The following is a 21,769-nucleotide window of genomic DNA, read 5'->3' as shown; positions in this document are numbered from 1 at the left end:
TCTCTGCACAGAGAAACGCCGTCTAAGGCACGGGAACTGAGCAGGAACGACCATGACTGTAACTTAGGGACCACGAACTTGAAGTAAAATATCCAGACCTTCAGACAAGGACAGTGCTGGCGAAAGGAGATGAACTTTCAGTGTCAGGCTGTTTCTGAAGAAAGCAGGGGTTTGCAGAACGTGAAGCAAACAGAAAGGCACAAATGAATAATTACGTACAAAAATAAAGCGACATCCAGCCTTTGCCACCTGAGCTTTCCCGATGAAAGCCCTGGCACCGACTGTCCCTGTCCTACCGCACGTCCTTGCAGAGCCATCCCAAGACAGACACGCTGCTCTGCAGGTGCAGAACCAGCTCGGTGAAGGACGCTTCCCACTCCTCACCCTCGGGAATGGAGGGACAGGGACTTCACCAGGCTGCTTCAAGGCACCCAGCGAAACAAGATGAATCACGCCCTTGAAAAACCTATTTCTGCTGGCCATAAAAAGACAGACAAAGTTCCTATTTTAAACGTGGGTTAAAGCAGGGTGGTGGGAACAAACCTGACATACGCCACTTCCACCCCCGATGGGATCTCCCATGGGATCATCCCCCTTACAGAAGCAGGTTTCTGGGAGACTAACGTAGGAACAGAGTGGTTTTTGGGAGCTACACAGTAACAGGCATAAGGGCTTTGTTTAATTTTATTTTTTTCCCTTTTTAAAAATGAATTTACTAACCAGCCGCAGCTGGAGCTGTCCCACAGTAGCTTGTTCTGGGGAACAGAGGAGATCTACAGCATTTTCACCCGGGGGTACAACGACTGGTCACTGAAGTCTCCCCACCACAAATGCTTGACCTGGAATTAGAAATAACGAAGGGTAGGAAGATGTTTCACACACACAAATGCAGCAGAGGTGTGAGACGGCCCACGGGTGGGAGCCTGGGGAGACCGAGGGCAGACGTGAGGAGGAGGTGGTCCAGACCCACCTGGACAAGGTCCTGTGCAGCCTGCTCTGGGTGACGCTGCTTGGGCAGGGGGGTTGGACTGGATGACCCACAGAGGTCCCTGCCAACCTCCACAGAATCACAGAATCACAGAATAGTAGGGGTTGGAAGGGACCTCTGTGGGTCATCTAGTCCAACCCCCCTGCCGAAGCAGGGTCACCTACAGTAGGCTGCACAGGATCTTGTCCAGGCGGGTCTTGAATATCTCCAGAGAAGGAGACTCCACAACCTCCCTGGGCAGCCTGTTCCAGTGCTCCGTCACCCTCAGAGAGAAGAAGTTCCTCCTCATGTTCAGACGGAACTTCCTGTGCCTCGGTTTGTGCCCATTGCCCCTTCTCCTGTCACTGGGCACCACTGAAAAGAGCTTGGCCCCATCCTCCTGACACCCACCCTTCAGATATTTGTAGGCACTTATAAGGTCCCCTCGCAGCCTTCTCTTCTTCAGGCTGAACAAGCCCAGTTCCCTCAACCTCTCCTCGTAGTGGAGATGCTCCAGTCCCCTCACCATCCTTGTAGCCCTCCGCTGGACTCTCTCCAGTAGCTCTTCATCCTTCTTGAACTGGGGAGTCCAGTGATTCTGTGAAGAAAGGGAAGCGTAGCAAGGAGCTAAGGGCGGATTGGATCCATGCCGGCAATGGAGAGGCAGGGGGAAGAACTGGGGCAGCAGGCTGGAAACGGGGGCAGATGTAAAAACAGATGGACAGGGAGGAATGCGAGATGGATGGTGGGGGAAAAGTGCTGTGGCATGAGGAGACAGAAGAAGCTAAAGGAATATATAGGCAGAAAATCTCAGACTGAAACAGCCTGAACAGGCTGGAGAGTTGGGCAGAGAGGAACCTGATGAAGTTGAACAAGGACAAGTGCAGGGTCCTGCATCTGGGGAGGAACAACCCCAGGCACCAGTACAGGCTTGGGACGGACCTGCTGGAGAGCAGCTCTGTGGAGAGGGACCTGGGGGTGCTGGTGGACGACAGGTTGACCACGAGCCAGCAGTGTGCCCTGGCTGCCAAGAAGGCCAGTGGCATCCTGGGGTGCATCAAGAGGAGTGTGGCCAGCAGGTTGAGGGAGGTTCTCCTCCCACTTTGCTCTGCCCTGGTGAGGCCTCATCTGGAGTGCTGTGTCCAGTGCTGGGCTCCACAGTTCAAGAAAGATGAGGAGCTACTGGAGAGAGTCCAGTGGAGGGCTACGAGGATGGTGAGGGGACTGGAGCATCTCTCCTACGAGGAGAGGCTCAGGGAGCTGGGCTTGTTCAGCCTGGAGAAGACAAGGCTGAGAGGGGACCTTATCAATGCCTACAAATATCTGAAGGGTGGGTGTCAGGAGGACGGGGCCAGACTCTTTCCAGTGATGCCCAGCGACAGGACAAGGGGCAACGGGCACAAACTGAAGCAGAGGAAGTTCCGTCTGAACATGAGGAAGAACTTCTTCCCTCTGAGGGTGACGGAGCCCTGGCCCAGGCTGCCCAGGGAGGCTGTGGAGTCTCCTTCTCTGGAGATATTCCAGACCCGCCTGGACGCGGTGCTGTGCAGCCTGCTCTGGGTGACCCTGCTTGGGCAGGGGGTTGGGCTGGGTGACCCACAGAGGGCCCTGCCAACCCTGACCATTCTGGGATTCTGTGATTCTGTGAATTGTTCATAAACCTCAGTCCCCCGTTGCTGCCCAATACCTGCAAAGCCTAGGGGGTACATTTACTCGCTGGGAAACGTTTGGTCCCATTGGAAGACAACCTGCTACGGCACTGATCACCTCCCCGGCGCAAGCAGCAGACAGCTGTGATGTGCAGCCAAATTATTTGAACTTGCCAGTAAAATAAGCATCATTCTCTACAATCAAAATGTTGTTTCAGCTTTGAAGTGTTTTGCTTGCTTACTTCAGAAATTATGTTGGAAGCATCAAAGGAACAACGGCGAGTTTGTGAAGGCAAACACTCCGAAGTTAACGAATGCCAGAATTAGAGTTGCTCAGCATGAACAACATCAAGATATGGATGCAGCTGATTAGCCCCTACTACTTCTTCTGCCATGTTTGGACTGGCAGGAATGTGAGCAGAGTATGGTAAAGATGGCAGCAAGGGCCAGAAGAGGGGAAGATGAACAAACTGAAGAACTAGATAATCTTTCTCTGACTCGTAATTCTTCTCTGCTGTTAGGCGAGCCTGCTGGAGGCAAGGCTCCTTCCAAATCTTTATTTTACTAGGTTTTACTCTGTTGCAGCCTCCATTCTAACAAACCTCCTTTAAGCTCACACAAGGTTGCCTCTGCCACGTCTGTATGTTCTCCGTTTGCTCAGCATTTTAGGGGAAGGAAGGCAGAATTCCTGCTGGGATCATGGCATACCTGTGGGGAGCCTCGTGGGTACAGACACGCTGATATTCGGTCACAGCCCGGGAAAGAAGTTGTCATCTCGGTCGCTCTGCTTGGTGAACAGGCAGCAGCACTTCTCCGTGGCTTCACGCCTTCCCCAAAGACTGGTTTCAAACTTGAATTCTACCCATCTCTCCATCTATTATATTTTTTTTAAGTCTTGGGGGCTATGTCAATACACACGGTGTATACGGATCCGTAGAACAAATATGCACAGACAGCACCCGAAACCAAAGCCTGAAGAAGGAGATCTCAGCGAACCAGGAACATTCACACATTATATCCACACATTCCCAGCATTAACACAAATCCATGCAAGTCAAATACATATTTGCATTGTTTTTTCGCTAAATAAATGTGTCTAATTGGCTTTGACTGGATGTTGCCACCTCTCATCAGGCAACTATTTCCATAATAATGTTAAATTTACTGAATAAAGCAGTAAATTCAAAGAGAGTCAGATATCTGGTTCGAAACTAGCCTCAGCGACGCATAAACCTTTCTAAAATTGCGTCAGGCACAAAAATCGCTCTGCTCTTTACCCAAAACTCCCACCTAACAGAGCTCCCTCGCTCCGGTTTTACAAACATCACTCTCCCGGCCTGATGAAAGGATATCCAAGACAGAAAGAGGGGAAAAAAGTCCTTAGGCTATGATCTGTGAACTTTCCTGTCTTGACAGACCGCAGTCCCAGCGTCTGCAAAAGAGAGCAGGAGGGTCACAGCATAATGTAACTTGACCTGAACTTTAACCACCAGAGGTGACATTTACTCAACTATAAAATTTAAAACTAAACAGGAACAAATAGGGAGAAAGGGACTCTGAGAGCACCTTCTCCGTGTTGATTTAAAATCCAAGACCGTGAGAGCTCTGCCTCCTAAGTTTATAGTACGGGTGTGAGTCCACTTGAAAAGAGTCGTGAGAAAGTCCTCATCTACATGAGGTAGTGTTTTTAAGCTTCTGTAGCACGTGACAATATTTGGATGCTACTGAAAACAAAACGGCAGTAGCACTAACAACAGTTCCAAGGGAGGTATTTGAATTGTTGTATTAAAAAAAAGCTGTGTTAGCAAGGCTGACAGATCAATGAAAATGCTTAATCCTGCTTATCCCCTTGCGTCAGAATCGATCCACAGTCGACGGTTTGATCCATCCCTTGGACTTCGTCTCAGGACCGCTGCAAGCGGGAGGAGCACCGTATGTTTGCACACTGATTAATACCGAGGCAGAACCTGACCCTTAAAATCTACTATACGTGAAATCAAATTATCCTGACTGTAACGAACGGTTGCACAGCAGAGCTCCAGAGCCAAAACCCACGAGTCTCCAAAGCTTCAGACAGAGAGCAGAAAATTAGGGCGTGCTGACTGCTGAACTTCATGGGCAAGCGACGCATGTGTAAGCCACAGATCCCTGAGATATTTACTAAATTCTAGAAATTCTTTCCAGTCTGATTATTATATTCCTGGTTCTGCTATTGAGATGCTAAGATGATCAACACAGCAAAGGTTTTGCAAGATAAAAGATGGGTTACAAGCAATTATTCGAGAGATTTCTTTGGTACTGTGTCCAGTTCTGGGCTCCCCAGTTCAAGAAAGATGAGGAGCTACTGGAGAGAGTCCAGTGGAGGGCTATGAGGATGATGAGGGGACTGGAGCATCTCTCCTACGAGGAAAGGCTGAGGGAGCTGGGCTTGTTCAGCCTGGAGAAGAGAAGGCTGAGAGGGGATCTTGTCAATGCTTATAAATATCTGCAGGGTGGGTGTCAGGAGGATGGGGCCAGACTCTTTCCAGTGGTGCCCAGCGACAGGACAAGGGGCAACGGGCACAAACTGAAGCAGAGGAAGCTCCAGCTGAACATGAGGAAGAACTTCTTCCCTCTGAGGGTGACGGAGCCCTGGCCCAGGCTGCCCAGGGAGGCTGTGGAGTCTCCTTCTCTGGAGATATTCCAGCCCCGCCTGGACGCGGTGCTGTGCAGCCTGCTCTGGGTGACCCTGCTTGGGGAGGGGGTTGGGCTGGGTGACCCACAGAGGTCCCTTCCAACCCCTAACACTCTGTGATTCTGTGATTCTGTGATAACACAGAGCCTTATGACTCCATTTTACATCTGGGCTCGACCGCTTCTTGAAATACTGGATTTCAACATATCGCATCGTCATTAAAATACATGGAGACTGCTAGCCTGGCATAGGTTGACTGCCCAAAATTCAGCGGGCAGAATTGACCCCTGATAAAGCCTCACACCAAGCACATGAGAATTACCACCACCACTGCGCCGAAGAGAACAACGAGAAATATCTAAAGCTGACAGTTATTCTGCCTTGCCTTGGTGGAGGCAACGCCGGCTGGCCCTGGGCCGTCAGCTCCAGCCCTGGTATTTAAAACAGACACCAAACTGACGAGAATTGCAACAGAACTCTCAGAAACTCTTACAAGCAGCCACTCAAACATCACAAAGCAAAACTTTGCAGTCTACAGCAACCACCTTAACATTTGTGTCTGCGTGCAAAAGAAAAACAACCCCCCAAAAATCTCATTCGTTCTCCGTCGTATAGGTGCCGACTGCTAACACGTCTTTTTTCTTTCTTTTGTTCTGTTTTGGTTCGGGTTTTTTCTTTAATTTGAGAGTTATTTAATACTTCACCTTTTTTTTGGTTTGCCAGGCTGGGTGTGCTCTGCAAAACAGCAAGAATTTACTCATAATTTTTCAATATGCCAACACTTGATGTTTTTGCAAGGAAGGGACTGGTACGGGAAGAAGAAAAAAAAAAAAAGGATTTGACCATGCCACATAGACGTAAAAGTACCTTCTAAAAAGTTGCCTAACTCTAAAGCAGCTTCTGTTGTCATTTTATGCGTAAAGCAGAGAGATATGTGACGTTCGAAGCATCTTCTAAGTGCTATCGAATATGCATGATGAAAAAGAACATAAATCCTTCATGAAAACTGCCCCGTATCGGTTTCCTGTTGCAGTCGGCCGGCGGCTCAGCTGGCAGCGGGACAGCGGCCCGCAGAGCCGCAGGCATATGTCTCCTGTTAAAAAAGGAGAAAAAAAAAATAGTCTTCTTGTTATAAACACTTCAATGAAAATTACCATCCAGTTTGGAGCCAACGGAGACCAGGTGCTGAAGACAAAATAAACAGACAACATATGAAATTTCAAAAAAAAACAACTTTAAGAACTCCCAGCAGCACTTGGCTTCCACTGGGATCGTCTCCCACCACACATTTTAACGAACACCACGAAAGCCAAACAGAAGATGCCAGCATGTGTATTAAGCAGCCTGGTTTTCTCTTTCGGACCATAGCTTTTTAACACTTATTTATAAAATCTGATCCATATTTCTAAGACCTACAAAAAACACATGTATGCAAATTTAGATAGAAATTAATCCACCACACTCTTGCAATTTGTCTCCCAAACGATTCACTACAAAACCCTCCGCGTTTCCCAGCTGAGAAACAGCCCAGGAATCCACCCAGGCAGAGACACAAAGCCTGAAATAATACAGACACCAGGAGGTCATCTCACACACCCCCTCGGCCAGCCGGAGAGAGGGGGGTTTGAGGGGTCCACAAAAATCAGCGGGGGCAACAGGAAAGAAGATTCAACAAGGTCAAATGCTGGCTCCTGCCCTTGGGTCACACCAACCCCACGCAACGCTCCAGGCTTGGGGAGGAGCGGCTGGAGAGCTGCCCGGTGGAAAAGGACCTGGGGGTGCTGGTCGACAGCCGGCTGAACATGAGCCAGCAGTGAGCCCGGGTGGCCAAGAAGGCCAACGGCATCCTGGCTTGGATCAGGAATGGTGTGGCCAGCAGGAGCAGGGAGGGGATCGTGCCCCTGTACTGGGCACTGGTGAGGCCGCACCTCGAGTGCTGTGTTCAGTGTTGAGCCCCTCACTCCAAGAAGGACATTGAGGGGCTGGAGCGTGTCCAGAGAAGGGCAGCGAAGCTGGGGAGGGGTCTGGAGAACAAGTCTGCTGAGGAGCAGCTGAGGGAGCTGGGGCTGTTCAGTCTGGAGAAGAGGAGGCTGAGGGGGAGACTTTATCACTGTCTACAACTACCTGAAAGGAGGTTGTAGTGAGGGGGAGGTTGGTCTCTTCTCCCAACTAACTAGTGATAGGATGAGAGGCAATGGCCTCAAGCTGTGTCAGGGGAGGTTTAGATTGGATATTAGAAAAAGTTTCTTCACTGAAAGAGTGGTCAGGCATTGGACCAGGCTGCCCAGGGCAGTGGTGGAGTCCCCGTCCCTGGAGGGGTTCAAAAACCGTGTAGATGTGGCACTTTGGGACATGGTTTAGCAGGCATGGGGGTGATGGGTTGATGGTTGGACTTGATGACCTTAGAGGTTTTTTCCAACCTATGATTCTGTGATTCTGTGATTCTGTAACATCTCCTGAACATCCAACTCCCGTTTCAGAACCAGGGAGAAAACTGTCTGGGTTTCCTCTGGCTGTGGTAATAATGTCTGCACTGTGGCGGGATGAAGAGATTTAGCTCTGTCAAGACACAGAGCCCGGGAGGGCTCTGCGGGGCAAGGGCCTACTCCTTGCTACTGCAGAAGACACATGGGAGCATGGGAGAAAGAGGAAGAGACACTGCCACAATCTGAGAAGACTTCTTTTTTATCATTTGATTGGAGCCACCCTATGAGAAAGATTTTCCTTCCCTGTAATGCCTCCATGCTGGCGGCAGCAGTCTGCACAGCTACGCCAGCATTTACAGCCCCTCTCTATAGCGCAGCAGACTCACAGAATCACAGCATGGTTGGGGTTGGCAGGGCCCTCTGTGGGTCACCCAGCCCAACCCCCTGCCCAAGCAGGGTCACCCAGAGCAGGCTGCACAGCACCGCGTCCAGGCGGGGCTGGAATATCTCCAGAGAAGGAGACTCCACAGCCTCCCTGGGCAGCCTGGGCCAGGGCTCCGTCACCCTCAGAGGGAAGAAGTTCTTCCTCATGTTCAGCTGGAACTTCCTCTGCTTCAGTTTGTGCCCATTGCCCCTTGTCCTGTCGCTGGGTACCACTGGAAAGAGTCTGGCCCTGTCCTCCTGACACCCACCCTGCAGATATTTAGAGGCATTTCTAAGGTCCCCTCTCAGCCTTCTCTTCTCCAGGCTGAACAAGCCCAGCTCCCTCAGCCTCTCCTCGTAGGAGAGATGCTCCAGTCCCCTCACCATCCTCGTAGCCCTCCGCTGACTCAGCTCGACGCAGACCACACTCAGCAGCATTTCTGGCGTTCGCCTTCGTTCCCGAGCAGCAGTTCTGGCTTGCAGGCTACACGACAGATTCCCCAAAGAGCACAGCCCATAACCACGCACGTGCAGCAGCCCAGCCTGGTGGGAATAGGGGTTTTTTTTTCCTCATTCAAACTGGAGCGCAGAGCAGTCCTGCTAACTTTAGTCACAGAAACGACCCTTTAGCATCAGGGACTAGTAGCAGCTGATCAGCATTTCAGAGAGCAGCCTGTCTGGACATCCAAATGTTTACCTGTTTGATGGGGTGAGGTATTCCCCCCACACCACCCGCCGTAACCCACTCTCTGAACTTCTAACACAAACAGTTTAGCTCACAAACCTTCGCTCTGCTGGGAAGCTGATCCCTATCTGCTGAACCTCATGGCAGCCAGACTCCCACAGGGACCAAGGCGCAACCCTCAGACCCGAGGCCGGCACCCGGACCCGCGGCACCGTCCCGGCAGGACCCGGCGCTGCCAACACGCGGCTCCTCTTCTTCAGGCAGGCAATGCAAACGCGGAGGTCCCGCAGCGCGAACGGATGACATGGAAGCTCTTGAGAAGGCTTAAAGGCAGCACAGCTTGTTAAGACTTTGCTAAATAATCAAAATAAAGAACTGTGAATTATGTAATCTTTGAAAACTTCGAAGGGACAATCTTTTTAATTTTGATTTTTCTATTATTTCTCAAAATGATAGCAACAAACAATATTGTTGCAGCTTTTTCATTTTATTTTGGATAAATATAGACAGTTATAGTTCTCAGCATAAATACCTAAACTGCACAGAAATACCAGATTAAACCTTCCCTAATTTGTCTACTTGCTGCCATTCAATTTTGAGAACATGTGAAAAAAGCCTACTTTGTAGTAAGGATTAAACTCTCAATAAACAGCAAAATAATATCTAAAAAGTGCAGATGTTTTCCTCGAGACTTCTTTTTCTCCAGCAGTTCCATTGTGAAACTCATGGATTGCTTGGAAATAAGCTGTTCTACAAGGGAGGGACAGGGCTAGCCTTTCACTGAATTAGTGGAAATTTTATTAACTTTATAGAAAATACTCTTGATGAAAGCACGGAAAATTCAAAATCACTCAGAATTTACTCTCGGATTTTACTGTTTTAAGCAACTGTAGCTTCACAATGTTTTCCTGACCTGTACGAATGCATGGGGTGAAACAAGGGGAAAAATCACTGGCAGCTCCCTGAGCTACCCCCCAACCATGCAGCCGGGGAAGCCCTCTCCTACAGGCAGGTGGTCCGTTCAGTCCAAGCTGCCCTATAACCTCAGCCCAGGACGAAGTTCACACCTACCTACCCACAACACAACCAGGTTTGGGAAACCGTTGCTCCAGACCAGCAGTGAAGCCAAGTCCCCAGCCAAATAAAAGTGAGAGTGTCTGTCCTCTGAGGGAAGTGGTTGTCCTCATCCAGGAATGTAAACCACAGAATCAGAGACTGGTCGGGGTTGGCAGGGCCCTCTGTGGGTCACCCAGTCCAACCCCCTGCCCAAGCAGGGTCACCCAGAGCAGGCTGCACAGGGCCTTGTCCAAGTGTGTCTTGAATATCTCCAGAGAAGGAGACTCCACAGCCTCCCTGGGCAGCCTGGGCGAGGGCTCCGTCACCCTCAGAGGGAAGAAGTTCTTCCTCATGTTCAGCTGGAGCTTCCTCTGCTTCAGTTTGTGCCCATTGCCCCTTGTCCTGTTTGCATGATTCATGATACCTAGGTCATGCTAGCAGTAAGGTAACGATAGCTTCATTAGTGTGTAACTTCATTAATGTGCAACATCTCCATCACAAATTGCGTGCTGAGGACAAGCAGAAGCAGCCAAGATGCCGTGTGTCTAACCCAACACAGCAACACCTATGCTTCAACACGTAGAGTCTAGAAGCAGCTAGGAGAAAGTCCAGAAATCCATTTCACGATAAAAAATTTCCCTTTTTAGAAGCTGATAAACAGCAGTTGCTGGCACAAGGGGGTTCCTGCCGCACCTACACTTGAGAAGGAGCAGCTGGCACCCGCTGCCGTACCAGCCGAGCATCCTCGCACGTGGGCAGCAGAGCTGGATGCCCCGCAGCCCGGCAGCGCCCGGGGCTGGCCGGCAGCCCCTGGAGCACGCCGCGGGACGCAGAGCTGCTCTACAAAGCTCCCGACGAGACTCGCAGCTGAAAAGCAGGGAACGGCACAGCTGGAAAAAAAGATTTTTGATGGCTTTGCGGCTCTATCAGCATCACTTTAGCATAGGTTTATAGCTGTACACAGCTCTATGTGGACATTTAGATGAACAGATAAGATGCTAAAATAAATACGATATTTTACAGCTTTTTTTCTTTTTAAAAAACAGCTGCCAAAAAGACACCCCCACCCCCAATGCCCCCAAACCCAACATTCTGTCGAAAACCCTCATTTTCCATTATGTTTCGGTCTATTCTGTTTCCCCTCCAACTTGTAACATTCTGCTGGAAACGCTGATGAAGAACATATGTCTGCGGTAAATTACACCCAGGAGAAATCTTGGAACTGTTACATTCAGTTTTATTACCCAAGGCACTAAGATAGCCTACCACAACACGTATTATTTAACAGCTCCATCAAACACAACACCACTCGCACACTTGCATATTATTACGCACTCAAAAAAAATGTGCATCCTATTTCTTAAATCTCATTGGGTGACTCACGGGTCGCTTTTTCATTTTAATTAACAGTTCCACGGTATTTTTAGCGTTTCAATGAAGCGAGGTGTCACATCAATGCAGAATGTTACCACGCAAATATTTGGAAAACATATGTTCAGGCAACAATAAGACGGAGAAGCCTAACACTCAACAGCCAGGAAGCTGTGAATACTTACGCTTCTCTCACAATATAAGCTTACGCAAGTGCTGCACCTTAACGTATTCTGCAGAGGGCTGTAATCATCCAGGCTACACCAGGGAAATCCAGTGCGGCCAGCTGGATGGACAGACTCACATCTCCGAGACTCGCTTTGTCTTCCACTACTGCAACTCCTAATCCAGTTCCACTCGGTAACACCAAAACCCACCCATGGCATGAATACTGACGTCTTTGCGGGGAGGTCTGCACTAGTTGTGCGAGGTGGTCATATCACTGGAGACTTCCTACAGGCGTAGACTCCGGCAACCATAAGTAAGTTTACACTTCACTCTGAGGGTGACGGAGCCCTGGCCCAGGCTGCCCAGGGAGGCTGTGGAGTCCCCTTCTCTGGAGATATTCAAGACCCACCTGGACAAGGTCCTGTGCAGCCTGCTCTGGGTGACCCTGCTTGGGCAGGGGGGTTGGACTAGATGACCCACAGAGGTCCCTGCCAACCCCGACCATTCTGTAATTCTGTGATTCTGTTAACAAGTATAACAGGGACAAAAGATACCTGGTATAAACCCGGCTGTTATGTTGACTGACGACTTGACCTCAAAAGTCAAGTTTTCTGAAGTTTTACAAGGGTTTTGCATTTTATTTCTCAAGTTCCACGGGAACAACAAATAAACCCAATAAAAACGTGCATCTGTCAAGTCCGCACACCTTCCATGCTTTGCAGAGAAGAGGAAAGCAAAAGGCTTAGGCTGTGGTTTAGAGCCATGGCTGAGATCACAGAATCACAGAATCACAGACTGGTCGGGGTTGGAAGAGACCTCTGTGGGTCACCCAGTCCAACCCCCTGCCCAAGCAGGGTCACCCACAGCAGGCTGCACAGCACCACGTCCAGGTGGGGCTGGAATATCTCCAGAGAAGGAGACTCCACAGCCTCCCTGGGCAGCCTGGGCCAGGGCTCCGTCACCCTCAGAGGGAAGAAGTTCTTCCTCGGGTTCAGCTGGAGCTTCCTCTGCTTCAGTTTGTGCCTGTTGCCCCTTGTCCTGAGATACGGCGTTTCATTCCAGCTTCAGTCAACCACACAGCCTTAGCAACGTGTTGGGTCCAAACCCCAACATCAGGCACCACGTTTGTCGGGAGACAGAGCACAAAGTCCCCTCTGTTCAAAGAAATGTAATCACCAATACCTGAAAAATGCAATTTAATACTTTTCTTCTTGAAGTTCCAAAATGGATCGCAGAAAGCTCAGAGTGCCAGGGCACTTCCCGGGCTGCAAACTGAGACCCAGAGGCAGTTACGCGCTCAGTATCGTACAGAGACTCTCCCTGCCTTTGTCAGTACTTCTTCATCATGTGTAAGAAGAACCAAAGCTGTGTTTTTCTAGTTCTCTGTGGCGTTCAGTCCACACACCGAACGCAACCATGGCTCACAGAAAATACACTGTATAATCATGAAATTGAAGAGTGCACCACAACGCACCCAGGAGTCGATGGTTGCATGGGAAACTGAGTTACCAGCATTTCTCAACGCTGAAGCGCTTGGTTTTGCAGCCTGTGTACTAGTGAGGCCCCATCTGGAGTACTCTGTCCAGTTCTGGGCTCCCCAGTTCAAGAAAGATGAGGAGCTGCTGGAGAGAGTCCAGCGGAGGGCTGCGAGGATGGTGAGGGGACTGGAGCATCTCTCCTACGAGGAGAGGCTGAGGGAGCTGGGCTTGTTCAGCCTGGAGAAGAGAAGGCTGAGAGGGGACCTTAGAAATGTTTATAAATATCTGCAGGGTGGGTGTCAGGAGGACGGGGCCAAGCTCTTTCCAGTGGTGCCCAGCGACAGGACATGGGGCAATGGGCACAAACTGAAGCAGAGGAAGCTCCAGCTGAACATGAGGAAGAACTTCTTCCCTCTGAGGGTGACGGAGCCCTGGCCCAGGCTGCCCAGGGAGGCTGTGGAGTCTCCTTCTCTGGAGATATTCCAGCCCCGCCTGGACGCGGTGCTGTGCAGCCTGCTCTGGGTGACCCTGCTTGGGCAGGGGGTTGGGCTGGGTGACCAACAGAGGTCCCTTCCAACCCCTGCCATTCTGTGATTCTGTGATTCCGTGACTTCTGCCTTACTTTTGAAAGGCAACAGCGGATTTTGCTCTCTGTCGCTACAACGAAAGCTGTCCCATCACGCATCGCCAGCAGAGCTGGAAACTTCAACCCGCAGCTCTGCAGGTCAAGCTACGTAGCGCGGGCAGATTTACTGCAGAATGGATATTCAATATACAGGAACCCACGTCCCACATGGCAACCTGGAGGTGAGGAGAGAGCCAGCAGGCAGTGCCTCAAACCCACCCAGTAACTGGTTTCGTTGTCCCCCCCCACACATCCCATTTAACAGTGTTCCTACCACTTAACCTTGATGGAAAGCTGAAAACAAGACCATGAACATTTTGCTTTGTTCTGAACATGAACGAAAAATTCCAAGAATTACTGAAAATTATTTTAATCTAATGAACTTTTATGGCCATCTAAGAGCAAAAAAGGTTTTTTCTTCTTTCTGACTTACAGTAAAACGAGGGCAGAACGCTGTAGGTCTGGACCACGACCTGTCCAGACCCATGGCGCTGCTAAATTGCAGAGCTGGGCTGACCTGAAATACTGTGTTCAGTTTTGGGGCCCTTGCTGCAAGAAGGACATTGAGGGGCTGGAGCGTGTCCAGAGAAGGGCAGCGAGGCTGGGGAGGGGTCTGGAGAACAAGTCTGATGAGGAGCGACTGAGGGAACTGGAGAAGAGGGGCTGAGGGGAGACCTTATTGCTCTCTACAGCTCCCTGACAGGAGGGTGTAGTGAGGCGGGGGTTGGCCTCTTCTCCCAAGTAACCAGCGATAGAACGAGAGGCAATGGCCTCAAGCTGCATCAGGGGAGGTTTAGGTTGGATATTGGGAAAAATTTCCTCACTGAAAGAGTGGTCAGGCACTGGACCAGGCTGCCCAGGGCAGTGGTGGAGTCCCCATCCCTGGAGGTGTTCAAAAAACGTGTAGATGTGGCACTTCAGGACATGGTTTAGCAGGCATGATGGTGCTGGGTTGACAGTTGGACTTGATGACCTTAGAAGTCTTTGCCAACCTTAATGATTCTATGATTCTATGACCTGGTGAAAATAGGCCAATCTGTATCTGCTAAAAGGAATTCGTGGTCTGCAGCTCTAGCTTGTTCTGCTGGAAGCAGAAGATGTCTCAGCTACCGTACCGAAAGGAGAAATTGGCGCTGCCATCTTTTCCCTGACTTCCAGCCCTGCTACAAAGAAAGTTCTCCTGCTGCACCCTTGAAGGGAAGCTTGCAGGGCTCCCATGGTGCCGACTTGCTTCACCTCTCAAGCAACGAGCAAGGTGCCCAAGGTTCAGAGGAAAGCAGGATGGAGAATGCAGGCCTGGCAAAACACAGGTCAAGGAAGGGGAGGTCTCAGGCTGCTCATGTTTCCTCGGCCTTCCCAATTCAACCGTACCGCAAACACAGCAAATTACAAATTCAGCAAATTACAAATTCAGCAAATTCCACTAATGCTGAGAAAGCAATCTGTTGGATGAGTAAAGGCCTGAAAACTACCTAAGGGGAATTCCTAGAAATTCCATTTTATACTTTCCTCCCAAGACAGTCCTTATTTTTGGTCATGACAAGAAGTTTTAATTTTTTTTTTCCTCTTTTATGAATAAGTCAAAAGAACTGTCGTTCTAAATAAGACGCAAAACCAAAGAATGTTGATAAATCAAAAAAGTACGCAAGAAGGGGGAAACACACCCTTGTGCAGAAAGCACAAACATGGTTGTGCTAAACACACAGGTATGGAAACACGGTCCTGCATGCCAGGACTCCAGCTTTGTGTGATGCAATTAACTTCCCCACCTAGTAATGATGTGCTTGGTCTAAAATCACCTGAACTGGGTCTGGCTGGGATGGAGTTAACTTTCTTCCCAGCAGCTCCTATGGTGCTGCCTTTTGGATTTGTGGCTACACCCATGTTGATAACACACGAATGCTCTGGGTGCTGCTGACCGGCGCTTGCACAGTGTCAAGGCTTTCTCTTTTTCGTCGCCAGAAGCCCCACGTAACAGAGTGAATACTTCTGCCTAAGGAGATGAACGCTGTGCTTCAGAGAACCACCATGCATCCAATAGTCCGCCCACTATGTAAAAAGACAGAACTAATTTTATTTCATAAACTAAAGAATCTTTGTACTGAAACATTCATTCACCTGTTGATCTGCCCAGAAGTCGAGAGCAAACACCCAAATATTCACTTTTACTCAGGAAATGTGCACATTGGAAATCAAGCATACAAGTATTTTGTAAAAACTATGGAATTATTGACAGGTTATGGAACGTGAGACAAGCACAATGTCTATTTTGATCTCCATCTGTGCTTGCAACTACACAGCCCATGAGCACAGAGAGCAACAAGGGAACCATCTACGTACATAGGAATGCAGTTTCTCTTTGGCACTCAACTGAAGCTTTGGAGACTTCAGATCTTCCCAGACTCACATGAGGCACAACAAAGAGACACTGATAAAACTGTGATTTCCAACGCTGCCACCATGGGAGAGCAGGCAAAGGATGAAAACGGAGGTTTAGAAATGACAGCAGAAGACACTGCTGAAGGTGTGAGGGTGGACAAGACGCGCAGACGTATGGAAGAACAGGAGAGTGAAAGTCTACAAGATGCCTGGAACACCGAGGGCACCATGGCCAAGAGTATTCAAATAACAGCACAGCGCAAGACCAAACATGCCCATTCCTGCAGCAAGTCTCTTCACTATTAACAGTATTTTACACTCCAAGCAGCAGCAGACCGGTCAGACCACAGCTGTATTTTGAAGTAGAAGCGTGCACAGGGAGTAGTACCAGAGTAACCACCAGCAGTATTCTGCTACTTCCCTTGAGACTCCCCACTTAGGCCCAACCTTGGCAAAGGCTTTCAGCTGTAGGCTCCTCACAACATCTTGATTTCTGTTCATACGCTGCCTACCTCAAAGATGACCTGGTCAACGACCTGCTCACTGTTCGAAGATACTGAGAAAACCGACAGCAGGAAGCGAGATCCCTTCTGCCATTCAGCTATGCCACCCTCAAGCCTCAGTTCACTCTTTTCAACGAATGTTCTTAACAATTCGTTTTTTCTAAAACGCGACACTGGCACAAGAGGTCAGGGCTCTCCTACTCTATGAGCACCCATCCAAAAAAAGGCTTAGCATGCTGTTTTTGAAGGCTAACGTTCACGTCGTTTCAGCAAAAAGCTCAATGTTGGTTTTAGACACATTTCTTCTTTTATGCCAGACCGGCCAGCTCCTCGCATTCACAAAGCAACTGCGGTTCACTGAACATGCTTCCAGAATTAATCCTGACTTCCCAGGGTCAACTTTACCCTGATCAATGAAAGAAACTATGGGAAAGATTACCTTATGAAAACACCCGAACTCAGCCAACCCTTAACAAACAGAGCGACTTGTCGAGCTTTCACCAGACTCAGCACTCTTCAAGCCCAGCCTGTCAGCATTTGGCATACCGAACACGGGAGATGGAACAAATCTACAGGAAACCCTCGTGCTCACCCACGTACCCTCAGCACCACAGGCCAGTCAAGCCGCTTTTGAACGTTCCTCCCAGTTCCCGCCTTCCCAGCCATCCAGTTTCTCACCACGCAAGCGGAATCTTACCTGTTACTTTCTGCAGCAAAGGAGACAGCTCTGGCTCATTGCAAATCGCCTGGACCAGGGCCTTTTTCACCTCCTCTTCAGCTGCGTCCAGCTCTTTTCTGCTTCTGATTTCTCCCACCACAGAGTACATGTAGACCAGCAAGACAAGGAAGTCCTCGCAGGCGTAATCATCTTTCGTCCTCTCGTTGTAAGACTTGATCATCGGCAATAACTGGCTCAAAACACTGGGCATTTCTGACTCGCCGATAGTCTGAAAAACAGCAGGAAGATCGCGTCAGATTGCCCCCATGGTGCTCAGCAGCCAGCTTCAGACGTTATTTCTCATAATCGCAGTGCACATTTAATGAAACGTTGTTCAATATTTGCATTCTCATCTGTCAGCACATGGTCCTGCAACTTGTTTGCTTCTCAGACACCAAATTTATTGGTTTCCTACAAGTTTTCTCCTAGGGACTTCTGACAGCAGCATCTTAGCACTTGACAAGCCTGACGATTAGCCCTTCTCCATGTACCGGTACGCCGCGAGGACGGGAGCACCGTCTCTGCAGCACGGGTAGAAGTGGTACAAGGCACATCTCAACTTTGGGCATCCTCCTTGGGCCCGGTTTTGTACTTGAGCGGGGAGTTCAAAGCTCAGCTCCCACTGACTTCAGTTTGCGAGCTCTCGGCACATCCGCAAACCTGACCCGATGCTTTCAGGGCAGAAACCCAGAGAATCAGAAACAGAGGGAACCACCCACAAAGCTCGTGGTTTACGTGACCGGCGTGGTTTCCTAGAGGAGCTGCACGACAGGAGCAAGGACAGGGCAGCAATCACCAGCCCAGTGTGTGCCCTGACCCTCTTTTCCCCCTGTCATGTAAAAAGGGGTCTTCCACCCTGAAAAAGCCTTCTTCTCTAGGCAGGTCAGGCTCACACCCACAGCACATCCCTGCTGTGAGGCATGTAAGGCGAAGACCATGAGGGAGCGGGGAGAAGTACGTGACCGTGAGGCTGAAAGATGACCATAACGTGTATATGAGGACTGGAAGGCTGGCACAGAAAAGGAGGGGGAAACTGAAAGTACCCTGGGATGTCCTAGGTCCTCATTGGCTGAAACCGTGCTTGCTTATTCTCGTGTCTGCGGGACAGCGGCAGCGACCCCTCGGATCCATCCCAGAGGTCTCCAGCGATACCAGTACCTTGTCCCTTGCCCCGCGACCACCAAAGAGGTCCCTGTGAAAGCCCACGGGCCGATGCGCAGCGTACAGCGGAACGCCGCGTCTCATCGCCCAAAGAAGTGGAAGAAAAGAAGGTTATCAGGAGTAGTCAGCATGGATTCACCAAGGGGAAATCACGCCTGACCAATCTGATAGCTTTCTACGATGACATGACTGGCTGGGTAGACGAAGGGAGAGCCATGGATGTTGTCTACCTGGACTTCAGCAAGGCTTTCGACACAGTCTCCCATGATATCCTCCTAGGGAAGCTGAGGAAGTGTGGGCTGGATGAGTGGTCGGTGAAGTGGATAGAGAACTGGCTGAATGGCAGAACTCAGAGCGTTGTCATCAGCGGCGCTGAGTCTAGTTGGAAGCCAGTAACTAGTGGTGTCCCCCAGGGGTCAGTACTGGGCCCAGTCTTGTTTAACTTCTTCATCAACGACCTGGATGAAGAGTTAGAGTGTACCCTCAGCAAGTTTGCTGATGACACCAAACTGGGAGGTGTGGTAGATACACCAGAAGGCTGTGCTGCCATTCAGCGTGACCTGGATAGGCTGGAAAGCTGGGCAGAGAGGAACCTGATGAGGTTCAACAAGGGCAAGGGCAGGGTCCTGCACCTGGGGAGGAACAACCTCATGCACCAGTACAGGCTTGGGGTGGACCTGCTGGAGTGCAGCTCTGCGGAGAGGGACCTGGGTGTCCTGGTGGACGACAGGTTGACCATGAGCCAGCAGTGTGCCCTGGGTGCCAAGAAAGCCAATGGAATCCTGGGGTGCATCAAGAAGAGTGTGGCCAGCAGGATGAGGGAGGTTCTCCTTCCCCTCTACACTGCCCTGGTGAGGCCCCATCTGGAGTCCTGTGTCCAGTTCTGGGCTCCCCAGTTCAAGAAAGATGAGGAGCTACTGGAGAGAGTCCAGCGGAGGGCTACGAGGATGATGAGGGGACTGGAGCATCTCTGCTACGAGGAGAGGCTGAGGGAGCTGGGCTTGTTCAGCCTGGAGAAGAGAAGGCTGAGAGGGGGCCTAATAAATGCTTATAAATATCTGCAGGGTGGGGGTCAGGAGGATGGGGCCAAGCTCTTTTCAGTGGTGCCCAGCGACAGGACAAGGGGCAACGGGCACAAACTGAAGCAGAGGAAGCTCCAGCTGAACCCGAGGAAGAACTTCTTCCCTCTGAGGGTGACGGAGCCCTGGCCCAGGCTGCCCAGGGAGGCTGTGGAGACTCCTTCTCTGGAGATATTCCAGCCCCGCCTGGACGCGGTGCTGTGCAGCCTGCTCTGGGTGACCCTGCTTTGGCAGGAGGGTTGGACTAGATGACCCACAGAGGTCCCTTCCAAACCCTACTATTCTGTGATTCTGTGATTCTGTGAAAGAGCCATGGCTGCAAGCGTTTATCGTCGGTTGTTACTCCAGCAACCTCCAACCAACCGGTGATGGTAAAAGGCACCATGGCCAATAATACACCCTTTAAACAGACTCACACTAAGTAAACAAAATACAAAATAAACAAACCAGAACGAGACATGGGTTTAAATAATAACAAAATCATGCAATTAGGTTTCTCACTGCTTTTAACTGCATTAATTTAGCGCTGAGCTCTTCTGACAATTGAGTAATTTTTTCTGAAAGCTGGGCAGGGATTTCAGAGTCTGACTTTCGCTGCGTCTCCTGGCGTACTCCACACAACCCTTCAGGGCGTCCTGGTTTGGGCTGTATTTTTGGTTCAGTTGTTCTTTGACAACCTCAGCAACACTAACAAGCCTCTCCTGAACGGCGATTTTCATACCCACACTGATCCACCACAGAGATCCATCATAAAGAAAGCACGAACAGCTCAAGCTCTCCAGAAGCTTTTTTCCAGCCTGTGCTACAAGAAACAACAGTTCTGCGGACTGTGGGCCTCACCCTGCTCCCGACATCCAAGTTTTGCCATGGACCCATCTTTCAAGGGACTTTAATGTGGCCAGATGTGATGTTTCTATTTGAATACAGACCTTAGAGCTCAGAATTTTCTAACTGCCCACACGCTAAACCTAACAGCAAGCACAATTGTGGAACCGAAGCGGTAAATTACAAAGCTACAGTGGTCGAAAGCACGCGGGAGCCAAAAAGGAACATTCAGAAGCCCGGGAGAGGTTGGCACTCTGCGTGTGTTTGGGCAGGGAGGCGAATCCGTGGGGCTTGGCACCGGGCTGAGACACGCTGGTGGCTGGGCCACCCTCCAGACAAGGCTGCTGGGTCCTGGATTTCAGCTCTGCCCTGCCTCAGCACAGTATTACCTGCTCTTCTCTTGAGAAGCGACGCAAAAAAATTCTCACTTGTACGCCAGTACAGTAAGTATCAGATCATCTGGGTGCTAACATGGAAAAAGACAAAACTTCAAGGAATTCAGAGGTATGCAGCCAGCGGGAGGAAGCCACCCGCAACGAACAAAAGCCTAATCAGTCCTAAAAATCTAAGAACTGAAGATTAACCCACACGTGGAGTTATTCTGGAATAGATGACAAACTACAACCTGTAGTAATCCGAGCTCTCGTTTAAGGAGAAGCAAGCCCTATGCCATTTATTACTGAATGTCACCAACCATCTACCAGCACATCATCTAATAGATCTCCTCTCCCAACACGTAAACCCTCTACTTCACCCCGTCTCGAAATATCTCATAGCATGCTCCTACAACACCAAAAATGGGTCTTGAAAAAGCTCTGTTCTGCATGCACAAATGATCCAAAGGCATCGAGCACTGAGGACGCACGTGGTCGTACAAAACAGTGGGGTCAACCGCTCCTGCTCGAGGACAGCAGCTCCTGAAAGCACACGTGCACAGCACCTCTGGCAAACTTTCAATGATACATGATAAAAAAACACTGGGTCTAAACTTTCTGGATGATTTACAGTAGGGCGGGCTAAAACTCAACAACTTCAAGCAACAATTGCCACCTCTTATCTTCAAAGTAAAAATGAAAGAGGAAAGAAAAAAAATTAGAGAGCTATAATAAACCGTTAACTTCAGAACGCACGTAGGGTCTTTCTGGGGTATGAACTTCTCCGGAATGTTTTTCCCTTATCTCTTGGGAAATGGCACTGCAGAGGACTTCAGATGGAACTGCCAAGTTTCAGAGGCTATTTTGTCCAAACAGGCCAGTTGGACTGGAGCATGCGCGGAAAAAAAAGGGGCTCGCAGCCTCACCGCAGAGCACGGCTCCGCAGGGAGCTGGGAACTGCGCCTCAAACGCAATCCGCCGGCAGATTGTCATTACCCGGCCACCTCCGATGATTTAGGGGCTCCCTGCACCGCCTAACCATCCATCAATTACCCTGATGGAACGGCCTTAAAACACCAGTTTTAAAAATGTAACTACCCCTGACCCAAATTTCCTGCTGGTTATGTTGGCCTCAGGTTAGCCCCATTTGTCTATCATCAAGGGAGCCAATAAAAATAATAAAACCGGGTCAACGCGGAGCTTTCCAA

At 49.9% G+C, this 21,769-nt stretch overlaps 1 protein-coding gene across 1 annotated transcript in view; it reads right to left on the bottom strand.

The window, feature by feature from the left end:
- SCFD2 (sec1 family domain containing 2) overlaps positions 1-21,769 on the bottom strand; it is a 224,057-nt gene that overhangs the window by 113,496 nt on the left and 88,792 nt on the right. The window contains exon 5 of the mRNA XM_009940592.2: positions 17,102-17,351. Coding sequence (XP_009938894.2) covers positions 17,102-17,351 — 250 coding nt within the window. The remainder of the gene's footprint in view (positions 1-17,101; positions 17,352-21,769) is intronic.

Source organism: Opisthocomus hoazin, chromosome 5, assembly GCF_030867145.1.
Source record: "Opisthocomus hoazin isolate bOpiHoa1 chromosome 5, bOpiHoa1.hap1, whole genome shotgun sequence".
NCBI classification, from domain to species: domain Eukaryota; kingdom Metazoa; phylum Chordata; class Aves; order Opisthocomiformes; family Opisthocomidae; genus Opisthocomus; species Opisthocomus hoazin.
The sequence above is the reverse complement of the archived record's forward strand: the minus strand, read 5'-3'. Positions and strand labels throughout refer to the sequence as shown.